The sequence below is a fragment of the Ostrinia nubilalis genome, chromosome 24, assembly GCF_963855985.1.
Source record: "Ostrinia nubilalis chromosome 24, ilOstNubi1.1, whole genome shotgun sequence".
NCBI classification, from domain to species: Eukaryota; Metazoa; Arthropoda; class Insecta; order Lepidoptera; family Crambidae; genus Ostrinia; species Ostrinia nubilalis.
Genome location: NC_087111.1, coordinates 9,159,856 through 9,179,907, shown reverse-complemented (window position 1 = coordinate 9,179,907; position 20,052 = coordinate 9,159,856). Strand labels below are relative to the sequence as shown.

Sequence of the window (20,052 nt, the reverse complement as noted above, 5' to 3'; positions counted from 1 at the left end):
TTCGTTTCCTAATTTGTTAAGAATGTATCGTATAATATTTTGCCATAGTTTTTTTATAGGCTTGAAATTTATTGAAATCCAATTTAGTAACCCTGTGGTACAAATTATCGAACCGGTTGGCTAAATTGGACCGAAGCTCTGAACTCGTACTTTGTTAATTTGTGCTAAATATACAACAATCATGTTAATTAATACTTATGAAATAGTAAGTTGAATAATGTATCTTTTATTATATACCATGGACAATTGCAAAAACAAAAGAAAACTGTGTGTAAAATGGGATTGAAAAAAACTGGTCCAAATTAGCAGACTCTCCCTTATTAAATAGAGCTTCTATTTTTCGGTTCTGGAACTGTACATGGGTTTTTCTAGCTTTGAGATAAAGTAAAACACTCATTAATTTCGTGCAAGACCTTCTGAATTTTATTAATAGCGGTATTTATAAAACAAACAAAATAGAGAGCAAGCTCTATCTAGGCGTTTTGCTATAAAACTTATAACGGATGTCGCTCAGTTACACGTGCAGTTTAAAACGAAAAATTACAGCAATGTGAATGCGCCATAAGAGTGAGTGAGTCCAATAATTAAATTAAGTACTTCCCTCTTTTAAGAGTAAGTAGGTAAATAAACTCACGTCCAAAGACCTAGAGCAAGTCTTATCTTAGAAGGTCCTCTGAACTTTTTAACAAAAATAAACGCACATCGCGTGTCATTGATCCTATTGCGAAATGCGTTATCGCGCCTGCGCCTTGAATCATTCGGCTGATGAAATTGAACTAAATATAGTCCCGTTCGAGGGCAGGGACACAGATAGCGAGCGAAAGTGTCGTTTAAGGACTCTACACACCAAACCCGGCGACTGTCGGCGGCTTTATTTCAAAAGAAAAATGTCGACGATTTATACCATAACTTTTGACAACGTCAACGACTCCATGTCGGCGGGTTGACGGGTTTGGTGTAAAGACTGCATTGGAGTTCCGACCGACTACAGACTTTTTTTTCGGCCTTTAGCTTAATCGGACTTTTAATCGGTATGAATGACTTATTTGACAGATCTGCACTGTAATGTGCGTACTTAAACTCGATGCACATTACACCGATTTGGTGTCGGCTAATTTGATCTCATACAAATTAGAGACCGCCCAAACTTTTGGCCGATTAAAAGTAAATAGTCCAGTCTAGTCTTGGTTTAAAATAAATATTGAAATTCATTATTACAGGCCTAAATTAAATTCAGGCCCAAATCTACACTTGATTCGAGTAGGAATCGAGTTCAGAGCTTCGTTTCAGCACAGGAGCCTTAATAGAATTTGTAAATTAAGCAAATAAAAACGTTTTCTGAAGGCTATCGACCAGAAGGCCACTAGCTAGAGATGCATTGAAATAGTTTAAGCTTTTGGAGTATTACGTCACAGCATAGAATTGTCGTCAGAAACGACATTCGGTATTGGCTTTTTATAGATCTTTAACTAAGACAGCCCTAAACATAGTTTAGTCTAGACTCTAGAAAGTGTAAGCCAAATCCTCAATTTACCTTTGCGTTAATTAGGTTAGGGTGATTCTCCTGCAGTAGAGACCAAATTAGTAAATTGATGATGAATCTAATTTCAATTTTATTACAATATCAGTTCTTTAAACTAAAATATAACGCGACATTTTTATATGATTTACATGTACTCACGTATGTATGTAGTTCTTTATTACGATAAAAATCTTATATCAAAAGAAAATGGCATCCAAACCTATCATAGATTTCCATCCAGCCTTCCATTCTACTGACAGGCCTGCGGGGGTGCTATCCTACATTTTGCAAGTCACTGACTGACTTATAATCTGGATGGGCCATCGATCTCTGCATCTGATAGAGAATTTAATACAGTATAATGAACCAAATGACTCACGTAAGATCTGCATACACCAATGCATTAATCTTTATTTCTCTTTGTATTTTAGAAGAGATGCATTAAAGTCATAATATCTCTACACAAAAGAAAAGACACATTTTTTTTAAATTTGTGAGGATGAATCGGTGTTTCTAAATCTTTTACGCAAAAACTGCTGAACGAATTTTGATGAAACTGCAGTAGAGAATACTCATCAATATAGCCCATAGCAAGCTATAATCAGTTAGGATTAGCAACTATTGAAAGGCATAGTGTATTGTAAAACTATAGTCCTGTAAATAGGTTCTTTGCGTATCACCCATCTATCTGATGAATTGTAAACTATAAATATAATGATCAAATCGTTTATATCTCGTACAATAACCGCGATATTTCCAAAACAGCCACACAGAAAGTTATTCAAGTCCAAGAGTAAGCTTTAAGCTTAAGATCAATCTCAAGATCAGTCTCACGCTGTAAAACAAACACAAGTAGCAAAGATCCATTTATAAGATAATGAACCGGCGCACACATCGAAAGGGTCTCCAACACCAATATTATACACAATACCAATCGATAACTGAATAAATTCATTCTCTGGGACCGCGATCTGGGTCGCATGACTCGCCGAAACAAATAAAAATGCAACCGATAGTCCCCGGTGCATCGACCTTGCATCCTCACGCATACCCACACCACAATGCACTCAACAACGATCAATATAAAGAACAAAATCCCTTGGAAATTGCCACGAAAAATAAGAAAGCTAGACCCAAGATGAAGCTAAAGACGTCAGCGCCCGGCAAGGGATATGAGACCGTAGGATGAAATGTGCAGGGTTTAAAATTTGTTAAAACAAAAATAAATAAAGGTAAAGAAGCATTCATGGTAGCCCGTTATCGGTGAGACTTGAGTAAATATCGCTATCTTGGATTAATATGAGTTTTGAAATATGCGGTGACCGACAGCGCGCCGAATCGCATGATTCACGGAGCGTGCGTTTTCTGTGGGTGTGCCCGGACATTCGTCATAGTCAGAAACAAACCAAATTATCCTTACAAAGTTTTGTCGGGTCGTTCTGCGACTGTTTGCGATTTCAGTCTTCTTTTCATAGGGGTGTGCAATAGGGTGTCCCGTCGTTGTATGGGAAAAATTTTTTTTTGAGCTACGGTTACGCAAGAGGTGTCGAAAGTTGCGTTTTGACATAGAGATTACGATTAGCATTAAATTTAATTAGATATCTGTCATCTTGAGGCCTCTACCTGTCCTTGAAAATTTTAAAAATTGCTATTTTAGGGGTTCCTAACATAAACTATAAATAATACAAAAATAGCGTTTTTATGAAATTTGAGGGTACACAATGAGTCACAGCAAGGTTTAAAATAGTTTAAAAACCAATAAATCCATAAATACTTTAAAAACAGAATTGGCTTTTTGACCAGAATTAGGCATTTACGCGCGCGATTTTAATGTATTCCTAATTAATCCATGGGTCAGCCAAGATATCGATTTAATTTGAGGATACTCAATTCGCTTCTCACAGCAGGTTAATAATTTTACTACGCTATTATAAAACAATGATTGGCATCTCTAAGTGGGAGCTAACAAAAATGGCAGTCAATTTTAGAAAATCAACCATAACTTGAAAACCATTTGTCCGATTTCATTACTTTTTTATTTAAATGAAAGCTCTACGTATGCGCTTGATATTTTGTAGTATAAATTGTATCGATAAAATCAACCTTTAGTTAGTAATGAAAGGAAAATTGATTTTTTTTACATTGTTGTGATACTACTTTTTAAATCATTTTTTTACAAAATGTCTTATACTCTACTAAAAGTTTTACACGAGAAAAAGAGTGTATTAAATTGTCTTTAATTTGACATATAACATGTATGCGTTTCATAACTAAAAATATTTTGTTACTTCCGTTGAAGTTCACCATTGATAAAAAACTGCGTACAGAACAAAAAATTCAGCTAGAAAGTTTATGTAACGTACATAAATGTTATTTATATTTAATAGTATGCTAAAACTATTTAACATGTCAATTAGTATTCTGTTTAAATATAATATTTTAAAGATTTTTGCTTAGGTAGTTTTTACCTGAAAAAAATCAAAAAGTATATTACTACCATATGTTTGCTAAATTTTTGTTAAATTTATGTTAAAAGTATGTAACATTATAACAAAAAAGTGCGGTGCGATACCTGACAGCAATAAAACTTCAACAGAAATAATACCAACAGCCTCGCCGAAGAAGTAGAAAATTTGAGAAAAACAAGTCAAAATATGAATTCTGCTAGTTCGAACCAAACCTATTCCTCACTGGAAACAGTCTGTCATTGCCTGCAAATCAAATCTTAGGGTTCCACTGCCACTGTTATTACAAAATAAAATGAAATAATTGTAAAAAAAATATAATAGATGACAAACAGTGAAGGGCTGATTAAGTGATTTTTTGAGACATAAAAATGCCGGTAGAGCCCTTGAGACATTATTTTATATTTTTTTAATTATTTTTACGGTAATCTACATCTTATGACGCAACTTTTGAGGGGTCTTGTGTAGCGAAAATATAAAAAAAGATATTTCGGGACACCCTAGTGTGCAAAATTGTTTAGGGAAGTCACATAATAATATTGAGTTGAAATTAAGTAAGTCTTTTATCAGCATCGATGATTAAGAACACGGTTATGTTAAACCTACCGGTTTATGCCAATGTTGGGCACTTGGACTCCGACAATTGTACTTCCAGAACAAAATCCAACCAATGCTAGAAATTATTCAGTTGATATCTTTTATGAGCATCGAAGATTAGGAAGATCCTGTTTGAAAGTCACTAGAATGTTAAGTGCAAATGTTAGATACCAACACTTGTAATTCCAGAACAAAAATCACACCAATGCTGATCCAATTTCTTCACATTTTGCTGACGCATCCGCTCTTGTTGCAGGCTGAAACGCAGCGCCATCGACGGCGCCGGCAACAGCGCAGCGCGGCGCACCTACACCGACGAGGAGCTGCAGTCGGCCCTGCGCGACATCCAGGCCGGCCGCCTCGGGACCCGCCGCGCCGCCGTCGTCTACGGCATCCCGCGCTCCACGCTCCGCAACAAGGTCAACAAGTTCGGCCTCGCCGCCGACAACTCCGAGCCCGACAGCGACCAAGAAAGACCAGACTCGCCACCCTCCGTCATCCTCAAAATACCCACCTTCCCCCCACCTGACGAAAAGAGCCCCTCCCCTGCCACCCCAGTCACCACACCCGTTACACCCATAACACCTATCATACCCCAGCCCCAGCCCTCTCTCAACCCCTCCGCACATCTGCCCGCGTTCTTCGCCGACCCGCCGACCGCCAACCAGCACCTCTTCACGTCCATCAACGACGTCATCGTCCGCAGCATCAGCCAGAAGTTCCAGCAGCTGCCGGACCGGCCGCCGCAGCCCGCCGACTTGTACATGCGCGCGCCGGACCGCCACGTGTCCGTCATCAAGACCCCGCCCGACAACCAGCGGAGCTACCCCGTGCCCAGCAACTCCAAGGCCGCCATCAACAACAACGGCCAGCCCGCCGCCGGCGGCAAGGGCACGCGCCCCAAGCGGGGCAAGTACCGGAACTACGACAGGGACAGCCTCGTCGAGGCCGTCAAGGCCGTGCAGAGGGGCGAGATGTCCGTGCACCGAGCGGGCTCGTACTACGGCGTGCCGCACTCCACTCTGGAGTACAAGGTGAAGGAGCGGCATCTGATGCGGCCGAGGAAGCGGGAGCCGAAGCCCCCGCAGGACGTCAAGCCGCAGCCGCCGAAGCCTCCGCCGCCGAAGCCGCCGACGAAACCGTTCTCGAACGGGCTCAACGGCCCCGAGACTCCCGCGTATCCGCCGGGATATCCGTTCTGGCCCGGCGCTGGATTCGCGCCGCCGTCACCGGACTTGTACGCGTCGCACATGATGCGGCGACTGCGCGAGGAGGCGCCCCCGCCGGCGAACGGCTCCTTCCTCGAGGGCATCATCAGGTCGAGCCTGGAGCGGCCCGGCGCCGCGCTGATGCACCGGCTGACGGAGCCGCGGCCGCCGCTGGCGCCGCAGGACGCGCCCAGCCTGCTGCGGCGGCTGGCGGGCGAGCCGGCCGAGGAGCCGCCGGCGCGGCGCGCGCGCGTGGACAGCTCGGACCGGCAGCTGGCCGCGGAGATGCGCGAGGCGGTGCAGCGGCTGCGCGCCGACAAGCTGCGGCCGCGCAACGGCACGCCCACGCCGCCCGCGCCCGCGTCGCCGCCCGCGCCGCCCGCCGCGCCGCCCGCGCCCCCCGACCGCGCCTAGGGCCCGCGGCCCGCCCCTCCCGGCCGCCGTCGGTCGCCGATTCCGAAACGCGCCGAGACGCTCCGATCTCCTCAGTCTTGTGATAATATTATGTAAAGTACATTCCGTTGGGAGAGGCGCGAGTCCTGCCCTGAGCCGCCGGGGCGCCGAGCCCCGCGCCCGGGGCCAGCCGCTGTGCCTGGGCGTCGGTCGCGGGTACGCGCGGTCCCCGGGGGCCTATTGCGCCCGGCCGGACCGGCCCCGTACCGGCGAGGCGACGCGACACTTCATTGACGACTTTTTAGTGTGCAATAGAACATTTAAGGATTCTTCGTACGAAACTCACGCATTATTTGTGTATACTGTTGTAGTGACAATAACGTTAGCTGCAGGCTTTTATCCGTACCCAGGACCGCGCCGCTCGCGCCGGTCGTTTCACACTTGCATATGGTTTGGGTTTAGCTTCCCTCTGTCGGCCCAGACTCTCTTCACTCTACATATACGTGGACACCTTAATCACCAAATAACACAATAGTTACCTAAAAGTCACAACCAGTTCAACGTAACACAGCTTTACTATGCAAAATCACAAGTAGTCTTAGATACCGACGTTCGGATCCTTTTGGCGTCATCCGTTGAGGCTCCAGTGTTGTTCTGACCATTATGACATTTCATTTCGTTACGAAGACATTTTGACTTGTCAAATCCAGATTCGTGAGTGGCACCTACTTGTAAAAACAAATTAATATTTACATTTTAAAATTATCATTGATACATTTTTAAAGTCGTTCAAAAATTCTTCACCGAGATGATTTCGTAAAAATGTAACCGAGTACAGAATGACACTGCGCGTTCCACAGATGTCAGGGTTGTACAAAATTTCCGCGAAACTGAAAAGCCTCGATTTTTGACCTTGTTTTAAGTAAAAGACAACCAAAAGTTAAAGTTAAAAATTAACTATTTAAATAATTTTAAGTAAAAAAAAAACAATGTAACAAATTAATTATAAAGCTAGCTATGAGTGTAAATGTTATCGATTTTTAAGTGAACTATTGCAGATTTTGTGCGGTGTTTTTATAATTAGATAGGTAATATATTGAATGAAATTATTAGCGCTATTCGGCGGGTAGTGCGGTTGTCGTGCCGTCTTTTTCTATCGCGAGATTATCGAAAGAGAGAGCAGTAGGGTTGTCTCCGACGCTCGGCCGTACGACGCGAGTTCGAACTTATGTGCAATTATTATTTTGTATAAAATAGTAATTTAACTGTGTCTAAGCTAACACGTGGATTTCCATATTACTGAATGTGATATTTAGGTATTACGAGTGCGGTTTGTTCGACGACCGGGGACTCACCCCACATATATACATACACGTACATACTTTAATACATCTAGCGAACTTATATATATTTTATGTACTATTATTGTATCTTAAGAAGATATATTCTTATTTTTCATGGTCCAAGTTTTAAATGTTTTATCGACTATACAAAAGTGTGGATAATCATTATTATATTCTTGTCAACTTTAAAAAATAAATTAGCCCAAAAATCCTCAAAAAAAAATGATATCTTCAAATTTGTGAAATTTTTTGGTGTTCAATCAAAAGTATATTAATGAAGTACGAGATGAAAAATTGTATACGCTCTCCCAGAATAAATTTAGGTAAAAACTATTTGGATATAAATTATCATACGATACTTATTGTAAGTTATGTGTACATGTGCGCCTCAAGGAAATTAAGAAGTCTTTGTATTGTGTATGTAATTAAAATATACATATATTATATACAAGTTAAAAATTAATGTCATACTTTTTCTTGAAAGACCACGAGTGATGTGCAAAATAGGGGTACTAGAGAGATAGCCTCGACATTTCGACATACACTTAGTACCTGCCTGCCGCGGTCTCTCATAGTTGGTGTTGTTGGCTATATCTGAATCATAATACATATCCGGATGGCGAGATGTCGAAAGCATTCTCTGAGAGAAAAAAAATAAACAAAAATTTTTATATTCGAAATTTTAAACTAGTCGATAGCATGTCTTCACCTTTGTTTCACTGTGCATAATTTTCGACGTCTTTTTAGCATTTAATCCTAAAGAATTATCTATATTATATTAAACGTTATGTGCATTTATCTAAGTGATGTCAACTTTTTCTACATTGGACATTATGGAGAAATCTATTTTATTCTTCGTGTTACATAATAAGCCCCCACCAGACCGCATTTCGAGTTGCGTTTGAAAATTTGAAAATCGAACAACATTTTTTAAAAATACGTACACGAATCTGTGTGTTATGCCTGACATTTGTTGATAGCTTAAATAAAAAGGTTATTTTTGTGTAAGTTTGTACAGAAATAGGATGGGACAATTTGCAAAAAGAACTTAGATATTAATAAACATTCCGTTTAGAATGTTATTAGTTTTTTTATTATTATTATTATAATATAAAAAAATATTTTTTGCATCGGGAACAAATAATTATGTTGTTTAATCTTATTTTGTAACGTTAGTTAATTTTAAGTGGCTTTATTTTTTAAATAACCCAATATATGATTATAATATTATATTGAGATGTTATACGTCATTGTTTTTGTGCAAAGTGTTTGGGGTTCATTCCCGGTTAATGAGAGTTGCGACTGATATGTAGTAGAAAATGCCGAGTGCGCTGCACTGGGCCGGTCTGTACAAAGGTATACGCCGCCTTTACACTTAACATGTTATTGACAATGGTCCCGAGCGCTTAAAATAATCAACTCAGCTCTGGAAATAGTTTACTAGAATACACGCTGACTAACGCTGAGCCCAAAGCAATTTTCTACGCAGTTGGTTATTTTAAAAACAACGCCGAGAAAGACGCTCCATGTCAAAGTCACAAAATTAAAGACAAAAGAATGTTATAAATAAAATAAATTTCGTGTTTGTAAACTGCCTCTGTCGAAATACCTCATTATAATAGTAAAAAAATAAAAGAATGGCAAAAAAGTTTTTACAACACTTTGGCGTTGAGCGTCTTTGTCTGCCGAAGGGATCACTGGTTTATTAGTGAATCATTTTTATTGTATATTGTTCAATCATTTTTCCACATAGTTTAAGCATTTTAGTTGTATTGTAGTGTAATTTTGAATTAATAGGTAGCAGGTAGTAATTCTTTAATATTTTGTTAATTTTTTTCGTAAAAATAAATTCTGCGTAAGGGTTAGGTTAGTCTTGAACGGTCCTCGACTGGTCCAGGAACAAAAAGACAATGAAGGGAAGTTGCATTTTTAATTAAAAATATTAAACTAGATTTCAGCGAGAATGTGAGTGCAATCGTACCTCCTAACGCGTTTCCGAAACTCGAAACTGTTGCGTGATGGTTATAAAAAAAATATTCAGTTTTCGAATGGTCTAACTCGAATTTTGAATTTTTGAATTAGAATCGCGCATAGCTTTCGTCGGACGGGATTTGTAAAAGACAATGCCAGATCTTATTTCTAAGCATGTGAACACAAGTTACTTGTTTGTGTAACTGTACCTATTTCTATAATTCAAGTTGTTTTTCAAACACAGAATTAGACATTATGTACTTTGAATAGCACCTAAAGAAACATATTTATGTCCCAAATTGTACTTTTGTGTTTGAAAAACGACCAAACGCGTTTCTAAATGTAAGTTCCATCTTTATTGTCACTTTTTTTTTCCTTTACAATTGTATGTATTTCTAGACGATTAATTTTAAACAATAATTATTGTACTATTATTACAATAATTGACTTATTATTATTGACATTTAGAATTATCGTGGAAGGGTATATAATACAGACAGTAAATTAATGTTGCTGATGCGACATAGAATGTTCAACATTCGTTTCTTTTTAAAAATATGTACAAGAAGAAGCATTTAATTTTAGACATATTAATAATGTTATCTTAACTGAAGTGGATAGTGTACATTCAACTTATTTCACGATATATTTATTGAAAAGTGACGCTTAACGACAAAACACATCACATTGCTGAGGAACATTCCTTCTTTTTAAGAATGTTTCTTTGCGAAAACGTTAAAAAATACTAATTTTCGTTTGTGATTGGAAAAAATCAGGTAATGGACCAATACATAAGATTCACAGTGTTATCTTCTATAAATTGAATGGCTCATGTTTTTTTTATAATATATAATTCGCTAAAGAAGCTAACAAGATCAAATTATTATATTGTTATTTAATTATTGAGTACAAGTTTTAATGGAATATTTTTTTCAATATACCTTACTCGCCTCTATATTTTTGTTATTTTGTTCCTTTAGTTTTTATTATTATTGTTTAATTATCATAAAAGATAAATGATTTTTCGTTAACATTAGCGACTCATTAATATTATTTTTATTGATAAATTAATTATATTATGAATATTATATATTTTTTTCACTTCCTCAGTAAGAAAAGTGATGTTTATAGTTTTTATTATTGTTCTTTACTCACACACTCGAGTGGGAAATAAGGTGAAATTGGCAAAAACGTGATTGGCAAAGCATATTGTATTAAATCTAGTCAAATTTTGAGTGGGAAAAATTGAAAGAGCTAAGCTTACGGCGATTCGACTGACTTTTTGATAAAAAGTTAAATAACGTCCAAAAAAAAGTCGCTAGGCGACATAAAAAGTTGATTTGAAATTGTGGAATTGTAGACAATGTTTGTAAAAACTGTTTCTTACGTATACTGTAACTTTAGCATCATTTGAGGTGAAATTTTTTTCATATGTAATGTCCTTTATCTGTAAGATCTTTATAACTTACGTTAATATCTTAATGACGTGGCTGGTTAGGCAGGTGTAAGAACGTGCGAGGATATTTAAAACCTGTATACAATAAATTTCTTTCATTTGTTGAAAATGCATTGTTTCATTTAATGAACGGCACACCCCTAGCTCCGGAGGAAGTGCGATTCTGCAATTACTACTTACTATAATTATTATTTCGAATGGAATAATTAATTATGTGGGTTCGTTTCGAGTCTGCCAAGGTGCACACAGACGGAAGTCTGGCCAGACCCCTCGCAAAACCTCATAAGTTTGATTCGAATCAGTTTTGAGCAAATCGTGATCATTGAATTAATTTTAAAGCTAATTAATCTACACACTCAATTAATGGTTTCATAATTACTTAATAAATACACCTGTTTAGTTAAGATTATCCATAATTAATGAACATGTCAATATTGATTTTGAGATACGAGCATTTGGAAATAAAAATTAATCTTTTAAAATTTCAAGAGGTAATTAAGGGGAAGCATGTTCTCTTAGATTTTGGTGAAGTTAATTACCTGTCTGTCTACCTACCTAAAATATAGAGGTTTAATAACATCAATTTAAAATTATCACTGATTAGACATGACTTTTATGATAGATTTATGAGAAATTATACTTAGTGTGATGTATGTTATCTGTGGTCGACAATCATCTGTCATACTCACAATAAAGATGTCGGAGTACAAAGTGTTTTAATTATTGAATTAATAAGTAACTATACAGTGTGAGTCACGTTAAAGTGTACATGTGAAAACAGATGAAACTAGACCTATTTTTATCGACAAAAAAGAGGTCAAATTTTTTTTGAGATTTTTTTTTATTTTTTATAGAATTTTTTTTCTTCCAATTACTTATTGTAAAGAAAACGTAATAACTTTTAAACTAAGCGGTATATCCTGATAAAATAAAAACAGTAATAATGCTAAATAACAGGCGATACTAAAAAAATACATAAAATACACAAAAAATGCCAACAAATAATAAAAAATGATACTTTTTGAAAAAAATCTGCTTAAAAATTCGTGTTTTTTTGGTTATTTGATAAATTTCTCCAAAAAATGCCCCTATAACAGGTGGTTTTTATTACTTTGTATTATTCTCTATCGTATTATCTTTGTAAAACCAAAAATCGCATGTCTCTATTCCTATCACAACATTTGCTATGATCGTTTGAACAAAGGCCTGCCACAACATTATTCTCCGCTACAGGTAGAGACAATTTTAATTTTAACTAAAATGCTTATTTTACTTCGAAATCTTTTGTTTTTATTTGAAATCTAACTTGTCTTTATCAAAATTGCAAATCTAGAGCCATTTTCAGTTTCGTTGTTAACGAAGCGTTGAATGGCGCGCCCGGAGAGGCTTAGTTCAAACGATCATTGCAAACGTTGTGATAGGGATAGATACATGCGATTTTTGGTTTTACGAAGGTAATACGATAGAGAATAATACAAAGTAATAAAAACCACCGGTTATAGGGGCATTTTTTGGAGAAAACACGAATTTAAAAGCAATTTTTTTTCAAAAAGTATCATTTTTTATTATTCGTTGGCCTTTTTTGTGTTTTTTATGTATTTGTTTAGTATCGCCTGTTATTTAGCATTATTACTGTTTTTATTTTATCAGGATATACCGCTTAGTTTAAAAGTTATTACGTTTTCTTTACAATAAGTAATTGGAAGAAAAAAAATTCTATAAAAAATTAAAAAAAAATCTTAAAAATTTTTTGACCTCTTTTTTGTCGATAAAAATAGGTCTAGTTTCATCTATTTTCATATGTACACTTTAACGTGACTCACACTGTATTATATGGCGCAGTCGAGTGGTAAGAATTTAATAAGTATTAGAAAATTAAGATGGAGATGTTAAAACAGCCGCCGCCGCTGTCGTTAGTGGGCGATATTTCGCAAAACTTCAAGCGATGGGAGCAAAGGTTTTTGCTCTATTTTAAAGCATCGGGGGCTGAAGAAAGATTGGATGAACATGGTCAAAATGCTTTGCTTCTACATGTTATTGGAGACGATGCATTAGAGGTCTATAACACATTTGAGTTTGAAGTGGACAAAAACGGAAAAAAAAAGTTAAATGTTGTTTCAGTTCAGGGCACTTCCCTAACTCTCTAAAGACAGCTAGGGTAACTCCTATTTTTAAATCTGGAAGTAAAATGGAGCCCAGTAACTATCGTCCTATATCCGTGCTCCCGGTAATATCAAAAATTTTCGAAAAACTACTTCATATTAGATTGAGCAAATTCTTGGCCGATATTAATTTTCTATTTAAAAAACAATACGGTTTCCGACCAAAGTCTAATACTGTATCTGCTACTGTTGACCTAGTAACTAGCATAAGACACAGCCTAGACCAAGGGAAAATAACCCTAGGAATCTTCATAGACCTAAAAAAGGCATTTGATACAGTTAGCCACCGTATACTTTTATCAAAACTGAAAGCTTTAGGCATCTCAGGCACAGCGTATCAAATGTTTGAATCATACCTTACGAACAGGAACCAGGTCGTCAAGATCGATAATGAGAAAAGCGAGCCAAGATTGATCACTTGCGGTGTTCCCCAGGGATCAATATTGGGGCCCTTACTATTCCTAATTTACGTAAATAATATACATCAGGTCGGACTCAAAGGAGACATCACCCTGTACGCTGATGATACAAGCCTATTTTATAGCGGTCACTCAATGAAAACAATAATTGATAACGCACAGTACGACCTCAATGTTCTACACAATTGGCTACAATCTAACTTGCTTACAATTAATGCTACAAAAACAAACTACATAATATTCGCCGCTAAAAATAAAAAGATTGATAACTTCAATCCTTTGTCAATTGATGGACAGGAAATTAATAGGGTAGCTAAAGAAAAATACTTGGGCCTCGTGCTAGATGAAAAACTAACATGGGAATCGCACATTGAAAAAATTCGTAGTAAAGTCTCTTCGCTAACTGGTGCAATAAAAAACATAGTTAGATGTCTACCAACATATGTTAGATACACAATCTATAATTCCCTAGTAAAACCCCACCTAGACTACCTTGTAGAAATTTGGGGCTCAGCTAACAAAACAAACATACAAAGATTACAAATATCTCAAAATAAATTCATTAAAACCTTATTTCAGTATAATTATCGAACACCTACTACAGACGTATACAAAAAATCAAAATTAATGAATTTGACCCAAATTTATAAATTTAATACATGTCACCTCATAAGAAAAATTCTAACTAAAGATATTCACTCCACTTTGACATTTACCAAAAAAATCGAGTATCATAAACGTATGACCAGGCGAGCTAACAACATCTGCTTAATAGCCCCCAGAACAGGTTACGGGAAAAAAAGTATCCTATATGAAGGAGTCCAATATTACAATAAATTGCCCAGAGATATAAAGGACGCTAAATCACTACATACCTTTAAAAAGCTTTTAAAACATCATATATTGAATGCCTAAAAATAAATTAATTCAAATATAATATATATATATACATTATATTATTTACAAATTACAAACATAAAAAAAAAAAAAAAATAATCAAATTTAAACAATAAAAAAAAAAATAATAATAATAAAATAATAATAATAATTACAACCCGCCAATCATCATTATTAAGTTATAATTAATAAGATGAGTTAAGTTAATTACAAATATGTACATAATATATTATACTAATTAATAATAATAATACACTTATTGATACCAATTATAATATTAATAAATATAACATCAAAAACTAACAATCATTATTTTATCATAAAATCATTATAAAATATCAAATTTGTCAAATTATTATGAAAACAGCCTATAAGCCACTCGCTCAAATGTTAAATGTGTCCTATCCCGTACAAAACATGTTTTCGAATTGTACCTATTCATGCCCGTCGCCGCGCCGCGCAGTGACTTACTGGATGGCTTGTATTTTATTTGCACCTACCTGCTTTATAAAAATAAAAAATCACTTTTAATAGAACTGCTGCGCTAAATCGTTTTTGTATTGTTTTATTAAGACAAATTAATGTTTCTCTGTAAGTGATTGCATTGTAATCTTTTTGAGAAATAAATATCTTTAACCACAAATGTTGTTAATAAAAGATACGCCGTTCAATCTGTACTTTACTATTTATTCATTAACTGAAAGTATTACATTTTACTAGAACTAAATTTACAGGACAAACGCCATTATTCCACAGGCATAGACAATACAAGCAATACCATAAACTAACAATGTTGCTGTTACGAACGGCCTCTTTTGATAGTTTATGGTTTTATATTTTTATATTTTACTAATGTCACCTTGTCATCTTTCTGTCTCTTCTATCCCTGTATCCTGTATCTTCCTTTATTCCTCTTTTTTATTATATCGCTTTCCCTTCCTTGAGCCTGGGTATCATTTTTATCCCTTTTCTATCCCAATTCCTAACATTTTTGGTCCTTCTTTCCGGCATTATTTATTGAAAATTTTAAATTATTTCTCGCTTACCAGCCATGATCACTCGGGCTCAAAGAAAAGCGCAAGATAATAAATCGGGTATGGCCGAGGCTACGCAGCCCATTCGGGGCTCCCCTCACGCTGCCGCACCCGACCCCGCACCAGTCGCGACCGCCCCCGCGGTGGCCGCCGACGCGGCATCTGTTACAGGATCGTCATCTTGTTCATCGTTCACCGTTCGGGCACGCACCCTCGCCGTGCAAGCTAAGTTTGCTCGCAGAGCTGCCGACGCAGCGCGAGCGCGCGCGGAAGAGGATCGCGTGCGTGCCGCAGAAGAAAGAGCGCGGTTAGCAGCTGCCGAAGCCGTGGCGAGTGAGCTTGAGCTGCAAGCGGAACTCGCTCATATAAAAGCCGGCTTCAGCCGATCTCGCTCCAGTCGTCACAGCAGCCGCAACCTTACGAAGTGGTTGGAGGATACGGCGCCTTCAAATCAGGCATCGTCTACCAGCAGGTTTGCCTCTCCGGGCGCGCCTATCTCTGCGTGCCCAGGTAAATCTGCCCTTGCTAACGTACCTATTTCAGGACAACCTGAAGCTGCCACCGGGGATGCGCCTACCTCTGCGCATCCCGGCCGTTCCGTTTCTATGGTTGCCGCGCCCCTTGACCCAACCCTCCTGCCCGCCGGTCCCAGTGTCCCGGAGTGGTTGGAGGATACGGCGCCTTCAAATCAGGCATCGTCTACCAGCAGGTTTGCCTCTCCGGGTGCGCCTATCTCTGCGTGCCCAGGTAAATTTGCCCTTGTTAACGTGCCTATTTTAGGACAACCTGGAGCTGCCACCGGGGATGCGCCTACCTCTGCGCATCCCGGCCGTTCCGTTTCTATGGTTGCCGCGCCCCTTGACTCAACCCTCCTATTCGCCGGTCCCAGTGTCCCGCAGGAACACGTGTTACCTGTCCGCACTTTATCTGAACGGCCCATAAACAAATCGTTGTGCACCACAGCCATCGGTTCTTCGCCATCTGTAAATAATCATCCATCACAATCTGTAATTATTCTACCAAATTGTAATTATTGTCAACAACAACATTTGATTGACAACTGTCATAAATTTCGTCATCTAGACATTATGTCAAAATTGAATTGGGTCCGTGACCAAAAAGTTTGCACTCGGTGTTTGAAAAAAGGTTTACACACTTATAATTTGTGTAATCCAAATACTTTATGTCAAGTCTCCGGTTGTAAATACAGACATCGACATCATGAAAAATTACGCGCAGTCGACGTCCCTTGTGCTCCTTCCAGTCTTAATTCTCCTCCATTATCTGGCCTAGGTCTGCTGTCTTCGTACGATGATTTAATTTTCCGGGTTCGAGAGGATAGAGATTCTTGTTCAATTGCCATCAAGGAGATTAAGATTGGATCCCAATACAAGGACGTACGATACTTCCCATGTCGCGATCTTTCCTATTTGCCGATTCGATCATCTTTAGTGCTGCATGAGGTGCAAAAGCGAGCGCATTTAAAAGACTTGGGTTTCGATTATTCCGGAGGCACCCGCTCTTGTACCTTCTGAGCTCAAGTTTGTAGATAGTAATTATGTAGATAGAAGTAATCTTTAGCAAAGCGTACGAGCTTTTGGTTTTATCCGGTATCCCATACCTGATCAGTAGGATTTCACTATTTCTTTTTTGAATATTTGGTTACTAAGGGCAACCAACACATTATCCCACTTCCAATTTAATTTCGTGTATTTATGGTTGCATTTTTTCGTTTCAATAACGATCGCGCATCAGTTCATCAGGCGCTTGTAAGGTAGAGCTAATGTGTGTAAACCTTGCACGCTCCTGGCATTTCAAACTGTGCAATCCTAAGTTTAAATTTATTTTTAATCTTTAACTTTGGCTACTCTAGTTTTTTTATTTGTCTTAACTTTTGCAAAGTAAAATTTCGACGTGTGGTTCTGATTTAATACCAAGATGGTTATTGTGGCTCTCGGTAGTATCTAACTGCTTTTGAAAATTGGATGGACCCTTCTGTCGTCTTGAGTGGAAGTCTTGGGTGGAACGCATCGAGCTAGTGGATTGCAGACGTGTCATGACCACCAACGCCTTGCTCACGGCATACCAATATGGTCGTTGATGGGATTATTGGATACTGAAGCTCCATCGGATTTACGGCTCGCCATCTTCAATTTCGTCGTATCCAGAAAGGGACCGTTCGTAGCCAGTTGATGCCAATGGTAGCCGCTGCAGCGTTGACACTCCGAAATGGTTGGAGAATACGGCGCCTTCAAGTCGGGCATCACATATCTACAGCTCTGCCTCTCCGGGCGCGCCTATCTCTGCGGGCCCAGGTAGAGCTGCCGCAGGTTTCCCTCTCCGGGCGCGCCTATCTCTGCGTGCCCAGGTAGACCTGCTACTTCAAGTGTACCCGATTTGCAATCTGGAGCTGCCACCGAGGATGCGCCTACCTCTGTGCATCCTGGCCGTTCCTTATCTAAGGTTGTTGCTGCGCCTCTTCCTTCAACTCTGCTGGACGCTGCTTTATTTACGGTTGCCACGCCTCTTCCTTTCTGCACGACGCCTCTTCCTTTCTGCACGACGCCTCATCTGTTCACCTGACTGCAAGACTCCACCACCCCCTGACCCGAAGCCAGCACATTTTGAACCACCACGTCACGTCACAATGTTAGATAAACTTTTAACTCTTTTTGTAGCCCACCTTAAGGCCGGTCGTATCAATCTCTCCCGCTCTGTCTCTCTCTTTTTTCTTGATATTCATATTCTATCATTGTTGAGAGAGAGGGAGAGATGTTACGAACGGCCTCTTTTGATAGTTTATGGTTTTATATTTTTATATTTTACTAATGTCACCTTGTCATCTTTCTGTCTCTTCTATCCCTGTATCCTGTATCTTCCTTTATTCCTCTTTTTTATTATATCGCTTTCCCTTCCTTGAGCCTGGGTATCATTTTTATCCCTTTTCTATCCCAATTCCTAACAGTTGCCAATGTAAATGTACAATAATATACTAACACGCCTCCTTACATTTATATTGCAACATTCCACAATCATAATAAAAGTCTACAAACATACCTACTTAAGAATTAACATTAACATTTAACAATAACATAATACCTACTTATTTCTTCCTGTTACCTTATGTAATACAATTAGTTGATATTTAATTCCTCTCTGAATTTATTGAATTTAACAGTTCCTAATGCTTTAGTTAGTATATCAGCAATATTATGTTCAGACTCTATTGAAACAATTTCAATCTTTCTGTTCATAACATTCTCATGAATATAATGATAATGTACCTCAATATGTTTTGAGTTTTTAGTAAAATTTCCAAACTTAGCTATTGCTATTGCACCAGAGTTATCTTCGTAAATTTTTACAGGTTCAGAAATATTTGTAAATACACTTTTCATTACACACACCATAAAAATTATTTCCGTTACGGCTTCTGAAAGAGCAATGTATTCGGCAAATGTGGAAGATTTAGCGACACAATTCTGTTTCTTTGATTTCCATGCGATAGCATTTCCAAACAACCTTATAACGTAACCTGTGGTGGATTTTCTGTCAACCACATCTCCGGCCCAATCCGAATCAACAAAACAATCTAATGCATCATTAACACTTGCAGTTTTATAATATTTCAACTTATAGCTTTTAGTCAAAAATAAATATTTCAATACTCTCAAAGCATATTTAAAATGTGTCTCATTACAACAGTTTTGGAAACGACTCAAATAATTCACGCAATAAGATATATCTGGTCTAGTACCTGAGCTTATATACAGCAATGCACCAATCAAATTCCTGTACTTAACATCCTCACTTATTACAACCTTTTCTAATTTTAGATTTATTTCCATAGGAGTTCTATACAATTTTGCTTTTTCAATGTCATACCGTTTTGCTAAAGATTCAATATAATGTTCCTGACTCAAAGTTAATATATTATCTTGTTCATAATTATATTCAACTAGCTTTCCGCCCGCGGCTTCGCCCGCGTGGAATTTTGTCTGTCACAGAAAAACAATATCGCGCGCGTATTTACTCACCGTTTAGACCTGGACTACGACAAACATTTTAAAACCAAAATCAGCTCAATCGGCCCAGTCGTTCTCGAGTTATAATCAGACTAACGAACATCAATTCATTTTTAACCGACTTCAAAAAAGGAGGAGGTTATATGTTCGACTGTATGTATGTTTTTTTTTTTCTATGTATGTTCACCGATTACTCCGTCAATTGTGGACCGATTTTCAAAATTCTTTTTTTGTTTGATAGGGTACACTTCTGAGGTGGTCCCATTGTCACCAAGTCAGGATCTGATGATGGGATCCTAGGGAAATCGAGGGCAACCCCCAAATTTTATAGGCACGTATATCGTTTTTCAAACGTTTTCTTAAGTTGTTCAAGTATTTGCTCCTGGAAATCATCATATCATATTGATGAGCTGATGATAGAAGGTAAAACTCCTTAATGTTTAGGAGTTGGAGGGTAATTCTTTTAATTTTATAGATAAGTATAGTTTCTAAAGTTATTCAAGTGTTAGCATTAGATAGTCATCATCTCATCATGATGAACTGGTCATGGTACGTACAAC

At 38.1% G+C, this 20,052-nt stretch overlaps 1 protein-coding gene across 1 annotated transcript in view; it reads left to right on the top strand.

The window, feature by feature from the left end:
- LOC135083618 (mushroom body large-type Kenyon cell-specific protein 1-like) overlaps positions 1 to 6,206 on the top strand; it is a 32,264-nt gene extending 26,058 nt beyond the window's left edge. Inside the window, exon 6 of the mRNA XM_063978318.1 lies at positions 4,841 to 6,206. Coding sequence (XP_063834388.1) covers positions 4,841 to 6,206 — 1,366 coding nt within the window. The remainder of the gene's footprint in view (positions 1 to 4,840) is intronic.
- The last annotated feature ends 13,846 nt before the right edge of the window (positions 6,207 to 20,052 follow it).